The sequence below is a fragment of the Trachemys scripta genome, chromosome 6, assembly GCF_013100865.1.
Source record: "Trachemys scripta elegans isolate TJP31775 chromosome 6, CAS_Tse_1.0, whole genome shotgun sequence".
In the NCBI taxonomy this organism is placed as follows: domain Eukaryota; kingdom Metazoa; phylum Chordata; order Testudines; family Emydidae; genus Trachemys; species Trachemys scripta.
In genome coordinates this window covers 87,114,666-87,134,766 of record NC_048303.1, presented here as the reverse complement: position 1 = coordinate 87,134,766, position 20,101 = coordinate 87,114,666, and the positions used below count along the sequence as shown (strand labels likewise).

The 20,101-nt window shown below is 41.7% G+C and overlaps 1 protein-coding gene across 7 annotated transcripts in view; it reads right to left on the bottom strand.

The window, feature by feature from the left end:
• The window catches only part of GKAP1 (G kinase anchoring protein 1), a 45,323-nt gene that overhangs the window by 1,402 nt on the left and 23,820 nt on the right, over positions 1–20,101 (bottom strand). For 6 of the 7 annotated variants that reach the window (XM_034773461.1, XM_034773459.1, XM_034773464.1 and 3 more), the window contains 8 exons: positions 17,377–17,454; positions 14,534–14,657; positions 11,876–11,898; positions 10,934–11,086; positions 8,911–9,012; positions 6,499–6,562; positions 4,097–4,167; positions 3,198–3,275 (listed from right to left, as the gene is read on the bottom strand). In XM_034773461.1, the coding sequence (XP_034629352.1) occupies positions 3,198–3,275; positions 4,097–4,167; positions 6,499–6,562; positions 8,911–9,012; positions 10,934–11,086; positions 11,876–11,898; positions 14,534–14,657; positions 17,377–17,454 (693 nt within the window). The remainder of the gene's footprint in view (positions 1–3,197; positions 3,276–4,096; positions 4,168–6,498; positions 6,563–8,910; positions 9,013–10,933; positions 11,087–11,875; positions 11,899–14,533; positions 14,658–17,376; positions 17,455–20,101) is intronic. The other variant, XM_034773463.1, reaches the window with a different exon arrangement.

Sequence of the window (20,101 nt, the reverse complement as noted above, 5' to 3'; positions counted from 1 at the left end):
GGGATGGTTGGATGGGGCAAGGGTCCCCGGGGGGGCAGTCAGGAATGAGAGGAGGGATTGCATGGGGCAGCGGGGGGCAGTCAGGGGCAGGGGTTCCAGGGATGGTCAGGGAGAAGGGGTGGCTGGATGGGGCAGGAGTCCCGGGGGGGCCATCAGAGGGCGAGAAGCAGGAGGGGTCAGATAGGGGCGGGGCCTGGCTGTTTGGGGAGGCACAGCCTCCACTAACTGGTCCTCCATAGAAGTTTGGAAACCTGATGCGGCCCACAGGCCAAAAAGTTTGCCCGCCCCTGGATTAGAGGATCCTGATGCTCTCTTCTGGCCATAAAATTTAAGAGTCTTTTGGTTCACAAATATGAGAGGGAGCTCATACAGGTAAGGGAGGTCATGGAAAACAGTGCAAAGACAAAACTAGGAGAAGGGGTCCTTTGATGGACAACCTAAGAGAATTATAGGAAGGAATAAAAGTAGAAATGGTGATGATGTAATTGTGCTGTGTCCTTAAACAGAGGACAAGCTTGAACTTTGCACAAAGAGGCAGCAAAGGGGATTAAATGAGGAAGGAGATAATAGGAGTGGAGGAAAGGGAAAATTTTAAAAGCAGAATTTGAATAGACAGGGAGGGAAGAGAAGAGGGCACTACAATAATCAAGACAAAGATGAGGATTTTTGTAGGAATAAAAGATGGATTTTGGAGATCTTGAAGAAATGAAAGAAATTAGCAACAGCATGGATATTAGAGAAAAGTTAAATGCAGCAGTAAAGTTGTAAGTCTGAGTGACAGGGAATATGATGGAGTTTGATGGTAATAGGAGGGTTTGTTTTTGTTTTGCTTGATTGGTTTTTAAGGTTAGTGGTGTGGCATGCTGGATGTTAAGATACAGCTGGAAGTGCGAGAGTGAACAGAGTGAGATGTCAAGGTGTGCATGTACACATTTGGGAACTATTACTGTAAAAATAATTTATGCTTTAAGAGTGGATGAGATCACTCCTGGGAAATGCACAGGGAAAAGCAGGTGAAATTGAGGATAGAGAATCGTGGAATATCAGCGAGGGAAGATGAAGCAATGAGAAAGGTTAAATCTGTTGCTTTGTCAGAAAGAGTAATTAGATTAGAATGCAATGAGGTATTGTCGTGGGATGAACATGCAGTACTCCAGCATAAACAAACAACAACAGGTTATAGCTCGAAACAAGAGAGCTTACTGTTTACACCTAAGTCTATGCAGCTACTTGAAAACTTTCTATTTTAACTTACAACTGATTAGCTTTCCCTATAACTAAGGATATGATTTAGTCACGGAAGTCATAGATTCCATGATTTTAACAAACCTTCGGGACTCCTTCAGCTTCAGTCCCCTGGGTGATCAGCCCTCTCACTCCCCCGGTTATTTTTAGTAAAAGTCACAGGCAGGATCTGGGCTTCTGTTAATTTTTGTTTATTGACTGTGACCTGTCCGTGACTTTTACTAAAAATAACTGACAAAATCTTAAGCTTACCTATAACTGAAGCAATATTTTCTTTCAGCATTGTTTTAAGTCTTTTTTCAAGGAAATACTTACCATACAGAAACAAGCATAGCATCTTATTGCTGTGAAATCAAATAATTTCACTATTTTGAAGATGCTCATAATTGAATAAGTATAAAAGCATGTAAGTGTGAAAATTCAGCTTACATTAAAACAATGTCAAACATTTTTTCCATGTCTTGTATTTCGCTACCAAATTTTGCTCTATTGCTTAGCCAGATCTATTGCTTAAAAAACACAGATCAGTAAATGCACTCTTCTACATATTAAAAGCAAAATGAAAATCTATTTCATTTATCTCATTTGAAAGGTTTGCCACGGGTGGGAGAAAAAGCCAATAATCAATCTACTAAGACTTGCACTTGGCTTCAGGTTATCTGTCCCAGATAACAAGAAAAATATACAGTAACTCCTCACTTAAAAGTCGTCCGGTTAACGTTGTTGCGTTGTTATGTTGCTGATCAATTAGGGAACATGCTCGTTTAAAGTTGTGCAATGCTCCCTTCTAGCATCATTTGGCAGCCGCCTGCTTTGTCCACTGCTTGCAGGCAGAGCAGCCCGTTTTCGAACCAGGGTGGACACAGGAGAGGGCTCAGGACGGAGGGAGCTTGCTGGCAGCAGCTGCAGTCTCAGCAAGCTAATCTAATTAACAAGGCAAAATGCGCATCTCTCTCTCTCCCACACAGGGTGTGGGTCTCTGTCTGCGATGCTGTCTCCCCTCCCTCCATTCCTGCTGCCTTATAGAGTGTGAGAGTTAATCCTTTAGGGCTCAGCCAATTGCTAGTTCATCATATAGCAGTAAGGCATTCCTGGGAAATATCCCACCCTCTGACTCCTCCACCTCAACCAAGCTTCACAATCATCATCACTGTATACCAGTATTAAATTGCTTGTTTAAAATTTAGAGAGAGAGAGAGAGAGAGAGAGAGAGAGAGAGTGTGTGTGTGTGTCTCTCTCTCTCTCTCTCTCTATTCATTCCCTGGAACCTAACCCCCTCATTTACATTAATTCTTATGGGGAAATTGGATTCGCTTAACATCGTTTTGCTTAAAGTTGCATTTTTCAGGAACATAACTCAACGTTAAGTGAGGAGTTACTCTATAAAAATCAAGTTACTAGTTTAGATGTAGTCTTATATTCAAAATGTTAAGAGTATATAGAAGCAACAAAGTTGTGCAAACTTGTTTACCTGTATAATTCAAGTACACCTCTACCCCAATATAACGCTGTCCTCGGGAGCCAAAAAAATCTTACCGCGTTATAGGTGAAACCGCATTATATCGAACTTGCTTTGATCCACCGGAGTGTGCAGCCCCCGCCCCCCCCCAGAGCGCTGCTTTACTGCGTTATATTCGAATTCATGTTATATCGGGTCGCGTTATATCGGGGTAGAGGTGTACGTTTTGAGGCACAAAATGGAAGACTAAATCCATTCAGCCACTCAAGTAAATGCATAACTATGCTTCATTTTTTGTTACTGTTTTTCTAAAAAGTCCATTATATTTTTAAAATCGCCTAGGTAGTACTAACTTTAGCAAATACACAGATACATTACCTTCAAAGCAACTATTCAAAAGTCAAGATTCTCTTGTATCTACGTTTCCATATACCATTAGAATTATACTAGACATAGGTGAATTTATTTCTAGAGACAATATAAAAATAAATACCTGATATTTTGTTAGTTCTGCTTGTAATAATTTCACTTTAGATCTTTCTTGTTCTAATGCAGCATGAAGTGTAGTCACCTACAACAATTTTTTAAAAGCGTTACAGAATTATCTTAATCTCCCAACACACTCCAAACATTTCTGTTGCAGTTCAACAGCCTAAATATTTTTGTTTATTTTATATAATATATATACACATTAGTGTTGCTGGGAAGAGAAGTAAATATTTACTTTATTCAAGAAAGTGATTATTCTCAAAATGATCAACATTTGATGTACCACACAAAGTACAGTAGTATTCCCTACGTCTCTTAGTTCCCTAGTGCCACTTTATGTGTTTGCCTGAGGAATGTAATATGAAAAGTGAGTTTTCTTTCAGATTTTAGCCATTGCATTATATTTTATTTTATGTCAGTGTACTGTAATTGATGTAATATAATGCAACACAATTGATTCCATTACCTCACTCTTAAGAAGTGATTATCTCAGCATTCATAATTAATGGAAACTGAATTATACTATTTCGTGTCATTCTATGACATTGCATAAATGAACTACTGGATCAAGTTTAAGATTTTAATTAAAAATTACTGCAAAGCTAAAACAAATACAGAAATATCTTGTGTGCTCCCTATACTATGTTCATATAATAAATGTTAATGCTTCACCTTGAAAATCTGCTGACTCTTCTGCAGTAGAAATCTCTGAATGCACAAATGCCATTTAAAAAGGGAGCTGGATCTTATATACTCTATGTCCATTAACACAAAGAATCCAGAGAGAGGGGAATTCTGCACTTATTTCTGTACTTATACCCATTTTCAGTTTGGCTTTGCTGTTTGCCTTCATATACTATTTTTAAAAATATTCACAAGGTTTTTTTTTTATAAAAAACTTACCTGTAAGGTCAACTCATTCTTGATACTCTGAGATTCATCAACCTGTAGAAGTATTTCTGCTTTGTCTTTCACTTAAAAAACAAAACAAGAACATTAGGCTGTCTCTATCCTTACAAGTCTTTATATATAACCGCAGTTGGGGTACTGCTGGATCCATTTTTTTGCTACCCTTAGGATATTTTCTCAGTCATCATTGAAGGCAGGATCAACAATAGAGGTTGCCTGGAGCCAACAATTTATTACCATTTCCAGTAGCAGCAGCCTGTGAATATGGGAAGCTTTTTAGGAAACTTTCACTGCCTGCACCTGTATGGGATCCCACAGACTTCACAGAGACTCACTATAGACCTGCGAGGCTTTCTGGTTATGGATGGAGCTTGAGATTGTAAGCTTTCCAGAGCCATGTCTTAATTCAATCTGAAAACCTTGGCTAAAGTTTTAAATACATAGCAAAATTAAGGTGTGCTGAACCTACACACTTGGTTACTTTCTTTGAAGTTGTGGATAATATAGAATAGTGCTATCATTATAAACCTTTACTGTACATGTGCAAATTGGGATTTTCAAGGCTCAATTCTACCACATTCAAGCTAGTTTTTACCAAAAGACAAAATTAATTTTTCTTCAGTAACTGTTCCATCAAATTAATCTTTCTGCCTCAGCTATTTCAGCAAGAGATCTAGTAAAAGAGGTAACAAGATTATTATTTTATAATAGGACATTGTTTCCACATAGGGTTGCCAATTTTTTACTCGCACAAAACTGAATACCCTTTCCTTGCCCCACCTCTCCTCTGAGGCCCTGTCCCCCGTTCATTCTATCCCCCTCTTCCTGTTGCTCGCTCTCCCCACCATAACTCACTCACTCATTTTCACTGGGCTGGCTCAGGGGGTTGGGATGAGGGCTCCAGCTGGGGGTGCAGCCAGAAAAGAGGCGTTCAGAGTGCAGGAGAGGGCTCCAGGCTGAGGCAGACGGTTGGGATGCAGGAGGGGTAAGTGCTCTGGCTGGGGGTGTGGGCTCTGGGGTGGGGCCAGGGATGTGGGCTTTGGGATACAGGAGGGGACTCCGGGCTAAGGATGGAGCCGAGGGGTTCGAAGCATGGGAGAGGGCTCTGGGCTGGGGTGTGGGTTATTGGGTGGGACCAGAAATGGAGGGGTTCAGGGTGCGGGGGGGGGGACCTCCGGGATGGGGCAAGGTGTGTGAAAGTTCCGTCTGAGGGTGAAGACTCTGGGGTGGGGCTGGGGATGAGGGATTTGGGGTGTAGGAGGATGCTCCGGGCTGGGACCAAAGGATTCAGAGGGCGGGAGGGGGGTCAGGGCCAGGGTCAGGGTCAGGGGTTGGGACACGAGAAGGGGTCAGGGGTGCAGGCTCTGGGCGGCGCTTACTTCAAGCAGCTCCTGGAAGCAGCAGCAGCATGTCTCTTCCTCCAGCTCCTACGTGGAGGTGCGGCCAGGCAGCTCTGCGCGCAGCCCCATCTGCAGGCACCGCCCCCACAGCTCCCATTGGCTGTGGTTCCCGGCCAATGAAAGCTGCAGAGCCGATGCTTGGGGTGGGGGCATCATGTGGCCGCCTCTACATGTAGGAGCTGGAGGGGAGACATGCTGCTCCTTCCGGGAGCCGTGCGGAGCCACAGCAGACAGAGAGCCTGCCTTAGCCCTGCTGCACCACCGACCAGACTTTTAACGGCCCGGTCAGCAGTGCTGACCGGAGCCCCCAAGGTCCCTTTTCGACCGGGCATTCCGGTTGAAAAACAGACACCTGGCAACCTTGTTTCCACACTCCTCCAAAATTGGCTGAATCAATACTTTTTTCACCAAAAATATTTCACCCTGACCTAGACACCAGAAATTTTCAGTAAATTATGAGTGACTAAGAATTGGGGGTTGGAATGGAAATACTTGGGCAACTTTAACCATAGTGTCACTAGTGAGCCTGTTATAGTGTAGCATCCCCAATACTGGTAAAATTACAAAATTTCTTCTGAAAGTTACCCTTCTCTCTCACATTGTTTTACAATGTGTGATACGCTAAAATATAGTTTACATACTGCACCTGATGTCATGGAAACAACTTGAACATGCATGACCCAGCAGTATTAAAAAGTCTAACACAATCACATGATTCTTATATTCATGTTAGAAGGTTGCTTATAAAGACAATTTTACTGAAATAGCAACTAATGAAATTGAATACTAGTCACTCAGACTGAAAATGAATTATCAGAAGTTCCTAGTAAAGGAAATTGTCAGATTAAATAATTCCACTATTACAATTTACAGTTGCCACTCATTACTCTTATCAATTTATCTTTAAAAACTGTTTTTCAAAGTCATTTAAGTAAATTTTTAAAATAAACTTTGTACACTTCAAAATTAACATCTTAGAGAATAAACTTTACTTACTTTCACCTTCCTGTAGCATTTTCAACAGCTGTGCATTTCTTGCTTTTACTTCTTTATACTTCACCTAATATTAAGAGATTTAAATAAAATCACCTATTACTATATGACAAAAGGGACATTCTTTAAATTGGTGTTTAAAAATAACAAACATCAAATTTGAAAGCAGTGATTTTACTGGTAATTTAAGAAGCACAAGGGTTCTAGGCTCATCTATTTAAATACATAAGAGTCAAGGATGAGAGAACATAGGAGAAGTAGTTTAAACAAATTAGAGGCCAAAGTCAAAGGAGCTCAAGCAGGCACTGGCACTACAGCAGATTCAAAATCAACTACACATGGTGTGAATGGAGAAAGAGAAAAAAGAACTGCTAAACAGAGAAACAGAACTGCTGGAAGATTTTAGCTCCATGTCTGACAGGGGTTTTGTGGGTTCTCTGAAAAAAATGAAGGCTACATGAAAGAACTGTAATGCCAAAAGAAGTGACATATCATTTATACTATGGTGGTAGCCAAAGAGCACAATTAGGACTGAGTCCTCATTGCCTTAGGTGCTATAGGACACATAGGAAGACATGATCACTGGCCCCAAAGACCTTACAGTCAAGGAAATTCTCTTTTGGAATCTTCATCTTTCCGTTTTTCTATTCAGGAAACGGACCTTACTGATCTCTCCTGTCCATCTGATGCCTAAATTGCCTCTTCTAAGGTAGCACTTCTCATGACTGGTCACTGGTGCCAATTCTGGCAGTTTGGTTTCTGTGTCTTTTCTTAATTCTACACCCATTTTATATTTTCCTCGTTCTCTTTTCTCCCCATTTCGGTGTCCCTATATTGCTCTCTGGCCTTGAAGAAAAAATAATTTTTATAAGATATCTTGAACCTGGTGGCAAGCTACCATGCTCCACTTACACACCAATCTTGTCCCTCATGTTAACTTCATAATGTTCCATACAACAAGGTCAGCTGGTTTATAAACAGAGAAGGAACACTGGGCTAATTAATGGGATGTTGATTCAATTGCATGGGAGCAGCATGAAGAACAGCAAATGCCAAAATTGAAAAGGGGTGGGTAGATAATTCTACAGTAGAGTACCTTCAACATTTCCAAGAAAGTATACTGGAATGCCACACCATCCCTACTACAGCCATGCTTTAAAGCAATATTATAGACCCAAAGGCCAATAAAAGTGAATTTAATTGTCATAGTAATGAATTCTTCTAGACTTACAGCTAGCTAAAGCTTTCTATGCCCTTCAATGCCCAATAAGCATACAAGACTATCAAGTAGAAACTCTTAACACATTACATCATGTGAAATGAAGCACTTAACAAGAATTCTTGTGCACTGCATTATTCTGCCAACTGTTTTCTAGGAGCAATATCAAATAGAAATGGTTTTCCATTTCAATTAATTTCATCTGTGAGCCCAAACTTTGCACATGACAGCAGCTGTTAACCAAAACACTTGTTTCCTGTTTTGTAGCAGGTTGAAATCATTTTCTAATCAGAACTTAGCTGAAATGTTGAATGTCACTATTGTCAACAATTTCATGCTGTTTCTACAGAGTTCAACTGTTTGGTACCCAAGGCTAAATTATGCAGCTTACATATCTAGCAATCTGTTTTTATTTACATAAACTATTCCTCCTTGTATTCCTGTTCACCACTCCCAAAGAAGGATGAACAAAATTTGGTTTAATGTGACCAATAAGAAGTTGGTCCTGGTGCTTTAGTGCATTTACCAGAGCCTTTTGACATAATGGCAATTTCTCATAAAAGTTCCAACCTTGTTGCTTTGTATTCATTTTCAAGCTGTCAGCTAGAGTTGGGACAGATATTAACATGGTGTTCCAGGGCAGCAATTCCAGGAATTTTCCTATCTAATTTAGCATCCAGCAACACCAGAAGATTTGGTAAGGGGTTAACCTTTGTACTGAATGTTGTTTTGAAATCTTCCTCCTAGGTTCGGAGAAGGGGCATAGTAGATGCAACGCTCCATTTCAATGCTACAGGGCTGCAGCTCTAAATGGTTTCTCTTGTATCTGGAGAAGTATGTACTGGTTTCTTTTTTTAGGCATTTCAGATTGGTCTACAGTCTTGACAGCTAACAAAACGGCAACATCTGGGAAACAAATGGTACTTGGGTACACCAAAACTGATAAATATTTACTCCTTGATGGGTGACCTTCTTACAGTATTCAGTTTATTTTTAGATACCTGTCTTACTTACCAAGAAAGGTCAATCCATCTGGTATTGCAGGAACAACTTTGGAGAAAGATGCTCTGGAAAGGTAATATTTTGGTGGCCAGCACAAAGTTCCCTTTCAGACTAGCCATGTTTTAGCTTATTCAAATGGGTAAAAAAAGAAGTTGGACTTTGTTCAATACTTGGAGACATTATCCACTACATACCTCCCATTGAATAATGATGCTTTTCAGTTGCTGAATTTCTGTATCTTTCTTTTCAAGTTCCAACTTTAATCGTTCTGTTTTTCCATCTTTCAAAACAACCTCCTACAGAAAAATAAGCAATCACATAATTTTACGACTAACTATAAGTTTGCATTAGAATTTCAGTCCTGCAAAAGGCAGAATTCAGCTGCCCTTGACTGTCTCCAAGCAAAGAAAAAAAACAAAACACTATTAGCCTGGTTGCTTCAAAGTAGCTCTTGTGCAAGTGTGTTGGTTTTCCATAGCTGCACAACCATTAAAATATGATATACATAAATCAGTAACATAAGGTTAACAAATACCTGCATGCTTCAAGTATGTTTTGAGGACCAAGCCATAAAACATTTAAAGACTGGGTATCTGGCAGAATCATGTGAAAGAGCTTCTGTAAAATGTTCATTTTAAAAATATAGCTTTAAAAATATTTTCAAAGTTTTTATGGATGGATACACAAGCAGGGTATTTTTTTTAAGCTTTTTCAACTTCAAAAAGGAGCACATTCTGTGGAAGTGCAAGCAAAATGGGAGCAGCTCTCTAAGCCTTGACTACTGGATTTTGTTCTTATTGCTAGAGAACAAGATTCAAGTGTGACAAATTATTTAAGTGTTTTCAAATATTAGTGTACACACTTTAACCCCACCTGATTATACAGAAGCTGTTAGAAAAAACTGCTTGTACCCAGCATATGAGACAACTTTGCCCTTCGTTTTTACAACTGAGGAAGTTCTCGTTTACTAAACCATGCTACAAGATTTTAGGAGCTAGCCAACTTTTTGATGCTTTAGATGTATGAGAGGAAGAGGGGGAATGGAAGTAGTTTTGGGCAAAAGTGTTTTGTATTTTTTTAAAGATTAAAGGTGCTACAAAGAACTGGGAGCGAAAGTACACACAAACCAGATTAAATGCCAATGCTGTTTCAAGTTCACGCTCGAAATGATTGGATCCTGCACACTGTGTTTAGCTGGAGCATATGCAATGCTAACAAAGTCATCTTTTCTCCAAAAAAAGGTTTTGATTAATTCTAATCTTCTTAAAAAAACAAAGAGAATATCAAAAAACATTTTCCCTGCAGGACTATAGCAGGGTTTGTGAAGGTTGTGAACAGTGAAGTCACAACAAGATTATAACCTCAGCTCAGCTCTCTCTCAACTGAGTAGGGAAGGAAAGGATATCAAGTTGGGGGAAAAAAACTAGGATAAACAAGAACACATAATTAAATCTTAAAAGTACAGTCGTAACTAAATTACTTCAGCTTTTAACAGTCAGATCAAAACTAAGCTTGTTCTCTAACATTAAAGTTATATTCTTAAAATACAGCATTTGCTCTCCCTTTTGACTATTTCCTCACTGTAGGGAAGAAATATCTCACTCAATAACATGGAAGTCATAGGAAATATCCCAAATATGGTTTTCTGCAAGGACATTTGGTCACTATTGCAGCAAGGGGCACAGAGGAGAAGTAGTATTTTCTGAAGGAAAAAAAAAATTGCTAGTGTCAGGCTACTACTACAACAATAATAGCCCTAGAAATATCTACAGGTAATCAAAGGACCTGATGACTTATCCATGAGACCTGCAACCAGACTGCAGGGACCAAGGTGTTAGAACTACCACCCCAGGAGCCAATTTTGTAATCCTTCCTTCTCCAAAGATATTTATGCTACCGGAAAGAGGTACAAGAGGAGTGGGTCTTTGTCATTCCTTCCTCTTGACCTTCTCAGAGGAGGAGATTTGGCAGTCCCATTTCAGTTGTTTGCATTTTGTTTTTTCTTAAGCGATACACTGACCTATAACATGAACTAGTCAAAAAAGTTATCCATAAATTGTGTTTTCAGCATATAACTGAAGTTGTGAGAGCATAAGCAGTCAGTTTTTTTTTTTTTTTTTGGTAAGAAAAATTACTCCAGAAGCTTCAAATTTTATTTCGATTATCCACCAAGCAAATATTCATTGTGCACTTGAAAATAGCTGCCATTGTACATGCCTGACTATGTTCATGAGATGTACAGTTATCCACTCCATTGTAATCTGTGAGTTGGTCTCTCCTTTTTTCTCTAATAAGTATTTTATGAACATCATCTTCCAGTCTATTGAAGAATCCTCCATCATGCAATAAAGTCTGGGAAGAGCTCAGTTCCTGTCAAGAATTAACTTCATGATTTATCTCCATTTAAATAGAAGTCAATATCCAGCTAAACAATGAAATATAGTTGAGTTTTAAAGAAGTCTGTGTTTAAAGTCACAAAAATGCACAAAATACAGGTATCAGCATTTTCTCCTTTAATATATAGAGACACATCATGAAACAAAATGGAGTACTAAATTTTACCTAGAGCATATTTTACTGCCAACTATAAAACTCTGAAAAATAAGAACATTTCATATAAGTGATATCAGGTGAGAAAAATATTTCCATTGATTTAATACTTTTGTGCAATGCCTACCTAGATTTTTGAATTATAAAGAAATATTTAACATCAAAGTGATTTTTCTACTTAAAAGGGTCATACTAGGAATGTACCACTGCACAATATTTGCCATTAATATTTTCTTATCTACTCTGCTTCTTAATAGGTATTTAGCTTCTTGTACCCTGCCTAGAGAACTTTTAGGGCCAGGCTTTCAAATCTGTCTAAACTGTATCAATAACATTTGCAAGCCTGTAACTGATGGCACAAAACTGGAAAAGGCATGTATAAGTTCTCATTCATGGACTTTTATCTTTGCATTTGCTCACACAGGTTTTATGGACATACTTTAGGCAGCCAATTTGAAAAATTAATTCCTGACTGTGACTTTAGAAAGTGATTAGGCCTCTTTGTTTAAATACTTATTTAATAACTATCTTCTGCATACAAAACCTCATTATTTAAGCTGGTCTTTGGTGTTGTGTTATGTTTATTAATTTAATAAAACTAAGTCTTACCTCGTGTTTTTTAGCAAGGGGATCTGAAAAAGAGAACACAGGAAAAATAAATGTTATTTAAAAAAAAATATATATATACACTACATTGTCTGATTTAATCATACCAAAAACTATCAAAGTGAGATAATTCAGAAGAGACTGAAAAATCCAGTCTCTCCAGCATTTAGTTCTCCAGCATTAACTCTCATTCTTTTCCCAAAATTACACTAAAGAATTAAAGAGGACTTTCTACACCAGTGGTTTCTACACTCAGACCTCAGTGGTTCAGAAGCCAAATTAGTGATAAACTATTCAAAAGAGCCACAGTAGTGTGAATTAATTGTTTAATTTACTATAGTACTATATTTTATATACACCTCTGATATAACGTGGTCCTCAGGAGCCAAAAAAATCTCACCGTGTTATAGGTGAGGTCGCGTTGTATCAGGGTAGGGAGAGGAACTGCTCCCCGCCTCAACTCACCGCCGCTCTGCCTCCACTTCCTCCCTGAGCGCGCTGCCGCCGCTCTGCTTCTCCCTACCTCCCTTCCAGGCTTGCCGCGCCAATCAGCTGTTTGGCCCAGCAAGCCGGGGAGAGGAAGGGCGGGAAGAAGTGGAGCAGCAGCGGCGCGCTCAGGGGAGGAGGCGGAGATGAGCTGGAGCGGGGAGCGGTTCCTCTGCGCCCCACCTTTTACTTGCTGTGGCCCCCTGCCCCAGCTCACCTCCGCTCCGCCTCTTCCCACGAGTGTGTCGCAGCTCTGCTTCTCCCTCCCTCCCAGGCTTGCTGTGCCAATCAGCTGTTTGGCGCAGCAAACCTGGGAGGGAGGAGAAGTGAAGCTGAGCGGCGTGCTCATGGGAGGAGAAGGAGGCGGCGGAGCGGAGGTGAGCTGGATGAGGGGGGAGCTATTCCTCTGCGCCCCCCCCCATTTGCTGCGGCCCCTCTGCCCCAGCTCACCTCCGCTCCGCCTCCTCCTCCCACGAGCACGCCGCTCAGCTCCGCTTCTCCTCTCTCCCAGTTTTGCCATGCCAAACAGCTGATTGGCGCAGCAAGCCTGGGAGGGAGGGAGAAGAAGCCGAGCTCCGGCACGCTTGTGGGAGGCGGCGGCGGAGGCGGAGCGAAGGTGAGCTGGGGAGAGCCGCAGCAAGTAACGGGCGGGCGCAGAGGAACCACTTGCGGTAACACGAATTTGGATATGATGAGGTAAAGCAGCTCCGTCCCCCGGAGTGCTGCTTTACTGCATTATATCCGAATTTGTGTTATATCGGACTTCATTATAACGGGGTAGAGGTGTATATCATTCTCATAGCAAATAAGTTAACTCAGTGCAAGTTGATAACTTAGTTAATAAAAGTATCCTGATTAATAATTACATCACACAGTGTTTTATTATCATGTGCTTCAAAGAGTCGCAGGAGACACGTTAAAGATCCCCGATTTGCAGCTTGCGAGCCTCAGGGCTTCACTACCGGGGAGATCAATGCTGCTGCAATCGATGCAATGGGTGTTGATTTAGCAACTCCGGTACTCCAGCTCTCCAAGAAGAGTAAGGTAAGTTGACTGGAGAGGGTCTCCCATTGACGCAGTGCAGTGAAGACACCAGGGTAAATCGACCTAAGCTAAGTCGACTCCAGCAACGTGAATAACAAAGTAGCAAAGACAAGCCCTCAGTCTGAGTATCATTGGTCTATGTTGTATTTTAAACCCTATTCCTTAAAATAATGCAACAGAAAGCAGACCTCAATTGTTAAATGCAGTGAGAGTTCATAACTGGCAAGCAACATTTTTGCAATAAACAAACTGCAAACTGTATTTAATTCTTTTCTGGTTTTTATATTGCCTTCATCACCATAGTATCTCAGTGCCTTTCAGTAGCATATTAGGTGACATGACCAACATCTATAATTTGTTCAGACTCTCATCCTTTGCGGGTGTTTTATTGTTTTTGTTTCTTGGTTTGTTTTTAAAATCAACCCACATTTAATAAAATACTGGTAACTTAGATAAGTGCTTAGAATATTTTTTTAGATAGACTTTTGATTTAATAGTACTTTTTCTCTTTCCAGACCCTACCATCGTTTCTCTGCTAAAGGCAGGAGCCACTGCTCTGAAGACAACAGGAACAAACCAGCACCTAAAGAATGTACGAGCTGCTGTGGTAAGCAATATTTCTCCCTCCCTTAACTCTTCCTCCCCTAAAGAGCCAGCTTTGGGTGCAAAGGGCAACTACCACTCTCCTACCGCTGTCTGGGAAGTAGAGGGAACAGCAAGGCAGCAAGTACAACCAAGCTGGGAGTAAAGAGTTTTTCCTCTGGAGTGAGCTTGGACCATTGCCAGATGCTGGTCACTGCAACAGGTTCAGTACTTCTTCACACCCCTGCAGTTGAATACTTCTCTCATTTGCTCCTCTCCTTAGCTAAACTGATTAGTCCACATTAAAAATAATAAGATTCAGGATACATAAAGTTAGATTTAGAGCTATCAGAACACAGTGTTTAGTTTACTTGTTTCTAACACTGTTCAGTGAATATTATATTTAAATATAGTGTTACTGAACTGAGACTTTGGAAATGCAGAGTTTCAGTACAGAGGGTGTTTTGTTATTAAAAGTATATGTCATAGTAATTCCAAAGAATTAAACACTTGGTTTGTAAAGAAATATTTAAACATGCAAATGCATACCTATATTAATGTCAGACTGAAAGTCTTTGAGAGACACTGTGAGAGGTTTGTCTTTTCCCTGCTGGTTCTTTCTTTTCTCTTTCTTATTCACCGACTTTGAGGGAGGTGAAGCATTTTCAGAGTCCTGAAAGGAATAAAACCCCACTGATTGCACTATTTTACTCTAATGAATAAACCAATTAGTGCTCTAAAGCTGAGGTCCCCAAACTGTGGGACATGCCACCTTAGAGGGGTGCAGAGGAACATTCGGGGACATGCAGCAGGCCCAGACCAGCCCCCCTGGGGGGGCAGGGAGGGAGGGCCACCCAGTCCTGTCCCGCCCCCAGCTTTCCTTTGGCCCCACCCCCAGCCATGGTCACGGCTCCCGGACCTGAGCCTGGCTCTATCCCCAGCCTCAGCCTGGCTCCACACTCAGCCGGGGGCCAGCTGCTGACCCCACCGTGGCTTCACTCCCAGCGCCACCCTCGGCCCCTGGCTGCGACTCTGTTCCCGGCCTGAGGCAGAGGCTGGGGGAGGAACCGCACCTGGACGGGGGCTGAGCAGCCAGCCCCCGCCTCTGGCTCCATTTCCAGCCCTGCTCTCAGACCCACCTCCAGCCCCCTTACTCCTGTCCACATCATGCCCCACCCCCACTCCCAGCCCCAGGAGGGTTGGGGGGGCACACGACCCTCAAATGTTTGGGGACCACTGCACTAAAGTTTTGTATTCTTAAGAAAAAATGACAGTACACAAACAAAACTCTTGGTCTAAAACAATTTGGCAGCTTTTGGTAGACATCTTTCTCACTCTGTACTCTGATTAACCTAAAGAAACAACTATGTTCTTTAAACCAGAGTATAGCTAATCACAAACAGTACAGTGAATTGTCAGCCTACTACCCCAACACCTAGATAAAATGTTATCTAAAAATCAATTTGGTATAATATAATCAAAAAGCACTGTAATACAGTAGTGTCACAATCAATTATACTTGCTTTAAAAATAAACATCTGCTTGACATTTACTCTCAATATCCCTAGTCATTCATATAGCAGCAGACCGCCAATATTCTATGACCATGCTCTAGCCAACTGACATTATTGCTTAAATGAAATTAGACAAAGAGGTTTAGAGAGTTCCTTTTAAGCCTGAGGTTCTGTTTCATTAAATGTGCCATTACACTGAAAAGAGTAAAGTGTGATTTGAAGGTTTTACCTAAATAGAAAAAGTAGTTATATAGAAAATAAATAAAGCAGGGGAAAAAAAATAAAACAGGCTCTGATGTTCTATACCAGCTGCTCTCAACTGGGGGTCCACTGCCCCATAACTGGTTTCAGGGGGTCCGCGAAGCAGGTCAGCATTAGACTGGTTGGAGACCAGGGCAGGAAGTTCAGAGCCCCCCAGGACAAAAGTCCGATCCTCCGCCTCCAGCCTGAAGCCTAGAGCGCTCCTCTCACCACCTGTGTCTGAAGCCTGGAGCCATGTCTCTCCCCCACCCCAGAGTTTTTAATAGCATGTTGGGGGGGGGGAGGGAGGCTCAGAAAGAAAGAGGTTTAGAAACCCTGTTCTATACTATGAAACTACAATATAAACAGCTACTAGATTTTAAATTTACTAGCATATACAAAGTTCTCCCAAACTGCTAACGAATTAGCTTCTTTACTTGCAATCTATGCAGATGCCATTTGGACTCAAGAGCAAATCCCCAACAGCTATGCTTAAAGACTAAGTCTTTGCTTGTGTGTACTTAAGCATGCATTTTAAAATGAAGTTAAAATTGGAAGTTAATTTACAATTTAGTTTTAAGAACTTTAACTTAATTGTGGGGATTCCCTTCAAACAAAAAACCTCTGCGAAGTACTAAAGCTGACCCTCTGAGCAAAAAAATGGATGTGTGCCATTTTTGTTTTTTTCTTCTGTATAATTTAAGGTTTTTGTTTTTCTTAAAGTTTCCTACTTGTTTTTCACACTAGAAATTCAGGACTTATCAGCACTTTCTCTCCTGGAACACTATGTACAGCAGGGGTCGGCAACGCTTGGCACGCAGATCGCCAGGGTAAGCCAGTTTTATTTACCTGCTGACGCGGCAGGTTCGGCCAATCGCGGCCCCTACTGGCCGCGGTTTGCCGTCCCGGGCCAATGGGGGCGGCGGGAAGCAGCCGAACCTGCCGCGTTAGCAGGTAAATAAAACTGGCCCGGCCCACCAGGGTGCTTACCCTGGCGAGCCGCATGCCAAATGTTGCCGACCCCTGATGTAGATGACTGGAGAACTAGCAAGACAACAATACAAGTACCAAAGAAGGTAAACCTAACCAGCTGAGAAGGAATTTTTAGTCAGCCTGTTCTAAACTGTTATTATCTATTTAAGTCAAATAACTGAAACAATTGGGAGGAAATATGTTAAAGATTCAACATGCCTACCACTTCAATTGAGACCTAAAAAAGATCCTCCTCCCCTTCAGTTCTATGATCCTCTAAGAAGACCTCTCCAGAGCCCGCACCAAGATCAATAAATAAAACAAAACACACACACGCACGCACACACACACACCCCTATGTGGAACAAGGCTTAGCAGTCTTATTATTTCTAAGGTGAAAACAAATGTCTTTATATATCAAAGAAGCAAAGAGGGTACAAACTCATTTTCCCCCTTGGCAGGTCATCTTTAATATTCTCAAACTGTAATTTGGCCTCAACTCTCAAATTGGTTCTCTCAATTCTTAGTAAATCTTTGGGTATTAAGAAACTAGAGTTAGCTTACATGAAATTTTGTGGAAACCAAATTATTAGTCTCCTTTATCCAGAACTCAATAAAGGTCAAAAACTTGCACAATTTTCAGATCAGGATGAAGCCAGTAAATACCTTTTTGTGCTCTTCATATTCCAGTTTGCTTAGCAGTAATGCCTTTTCAAGATCTGCTTCAAACATTTCAGATGTCAGCTGAAGAAATAAGATTAAGACAAAAACTCATGACAGATTTTTGTTTTTATTAATAAAAAGCAAAACCAGCTTTCAATTGCACACCTTTAAAACTTAATTTTAGCCTATGGAATGTTACAGCAGCTGTCAACATACTCTTGGTAATATGATGAAATGTGCCAGTAAGAATGACTAAATACATTTGTACAACAGTTGTGTATCAACCAATAAGGTATTCTACCAGGTTGTTAAATAAAAGTCTGTGACTGAAATCATGCACTACTTAGTCACTACAGGGAAAGGTAAGTTCTCTCTCTTTTTTTTTTTTTTAATTGCATTTGTTCAAAATGCTTGCTTGTAACTTAGATCTTGAAGTTCTGCCTGCAGAAGCTTGTTGATTTTAAAGCCTAAAATATCAACAAGTAGGACAGGGGAAAGAAGAGCCTCTCAAAAGCATAGAAAAGACCAGGCCAGCTCTGCTGCTCTTAACAAAAAGTAACTTCTGCTGAAGGCAGGGATGGCGAGAGACTCCAGGACATCATCTGTGAAAGTAAAAAAAAAAAGTTTGTCTGGGATGCCATAGGAGGATGATGTGCAGTGCAAGAGTTGTTTCAGAGAAGTGTAAGGGATCAAGAGCTGTCTTAGATTAAGGAGAGATGGAGGGGAGCTTTAGTCTTGATGGAGTTTCTTGGGACGTGGGATAAAAGGGGAATTTAAATTTTATATGTGGGGACTGAAAAGGAAAGAAATAACTAAGAGTTGCTTAGCAAAGAGAGAGGTAACATCTGATTTTATAATGTGGTGGCATGGCAGAAGTGTAGCTGAGTTTTGTTTAGAGCACTATATTAATCTTCATGGCTAAAGGTGAGCCAAAAAAAAAAAAAAAATACACCCAAGCCAATACAAATTTATTGACTGGGGGACACAGATGGGCTCAAGGAAAGCAGAGGTAGGGATTCACCTAGATTCAAGGTATTGGTGGTTGAGAAGGAGGTTGGAAAAACTGCAGTGTGCATACAGCAGTAATATAAACAAACATGCACACCTCAGATGTAACCGATTATAATACATCTCTAAAAATGTAGCAGTTTGTTTGCATCAGATATTATTCCTTTAAATGGTTCCCAAATTATCAGAGCAATCCCCAGTATGATAAATAAGCAAATATCATGTTTCTTAGTTTGTTTTTGTCCGTTCATTCCACTTCTCTTCTCTTCCATCTGTCATTTGTCTGTTCTTTGAGTTGCAAGGATTAATCTTGAAGTCTCTAACTCACGATCTGAGGACTTCAGAAACTCAGCCAGAGATTATGGGTCTATTACAGGAGTGGGTGGATGAGGTTCTGTGGCCTGCAATGTGCAGGATGTCAGACTAGATGATCATGATGGTCTCTTTGGCCTTAAAGTCTATGAGTCTTTGCACATTCTCAGCTCAATTTGATCAAATTAAAAATGGCTCAACTAGCTTTTATAAGTTCTAGTGATACCATATAACTTTCCTGCCTATGATAACCATGCCATTAAAAAACTTACAGGGTTTCATGAGACACAGATTGCTTAAAATACATGGTTTATGAAATCCTCCAAAGATCTTGGTTCTCAACCTATTTACCACTGTGGGATGCATGGCTCACAGCTCTCTGTGTGTTATGTGAGCCTCATCCACACATTATATATACTACCTGTATGGCCCTGAGGATGTCACATGGGTCACAGCTGTGTGCCGACTGGGCCGTGGGATGAGAACCACTGATCTAGACATTCTTTGCAGTCACTCTAATCAGAGGAAACTCCTACAATGAGTTTTGCATGAATAAAGACCAGTGTCCTTAGTTTTACAATAGTGAGCCAAGAGCCTCTCCTTTTGACTTAGGTCCTTGAACACAATCAAATACCCGCTCAACAGGAGGCAAGGACATGAGTGAGACTGCCAGTACGCAGGTATCTGTGTGCTATTACCCCCAAATAATTTATTCATTCTATGGCTACAATTTAGTATCAACTGTACAACAGAATCTGAACCTGAGCAAGAAGGATGTCTACCAAAAAAACAAGGCACAACGATTGCCCTGAAAAATTCAAGTAATGAAAAAAGAAGGAAGGGATGGGGGTCGGAGGGGAGAATAAAGTTATAAAAAGGCAATGTTTAACATGTATGTGGAAGTTAATACTGTAAGTTCCTCAGCAGGGCCGGCTCTAACTTTTTTGCCACCCCAGGCGAAAAAGAAGAGCACCGCCCTGCCGTAAGACACCCCCCCCCCCCCCCCCGGAGTGCCGCGCCGCCGCCCCCCCCTCCCAGCGTCGCACCGGGCTGCTGAAACCCCTCCCTCCCCCCCGAGCGCCGGGTCACCCAAAACCCCCGGAGCACCGGGCCACCGAACCCCCCCAAGCGCCACGCTGGGCCGTCCAAACCCCCGCCCCCATCCGAGCGCCTCATCGGGCCGCCCAAACCCCCACCCCCACTCGAGTGCCTCGCTGGGCCACCCAAACCCTCGGAGCGCCACTGCGGCCAACCCCCTCTCCCCCCAGCACTGCGCCGGGCCGCCCCTCAACCCCCAAGCGCCTTGCCGGGCCGCCCAAACCCCCGCCCCCCTCCCCGAGCGCTGGGCCGGGCCGCCCAACCCCCCCTGCAGCGCTGTGGGGGGAGGGGGGTGGCCGCAGTGGCGCTC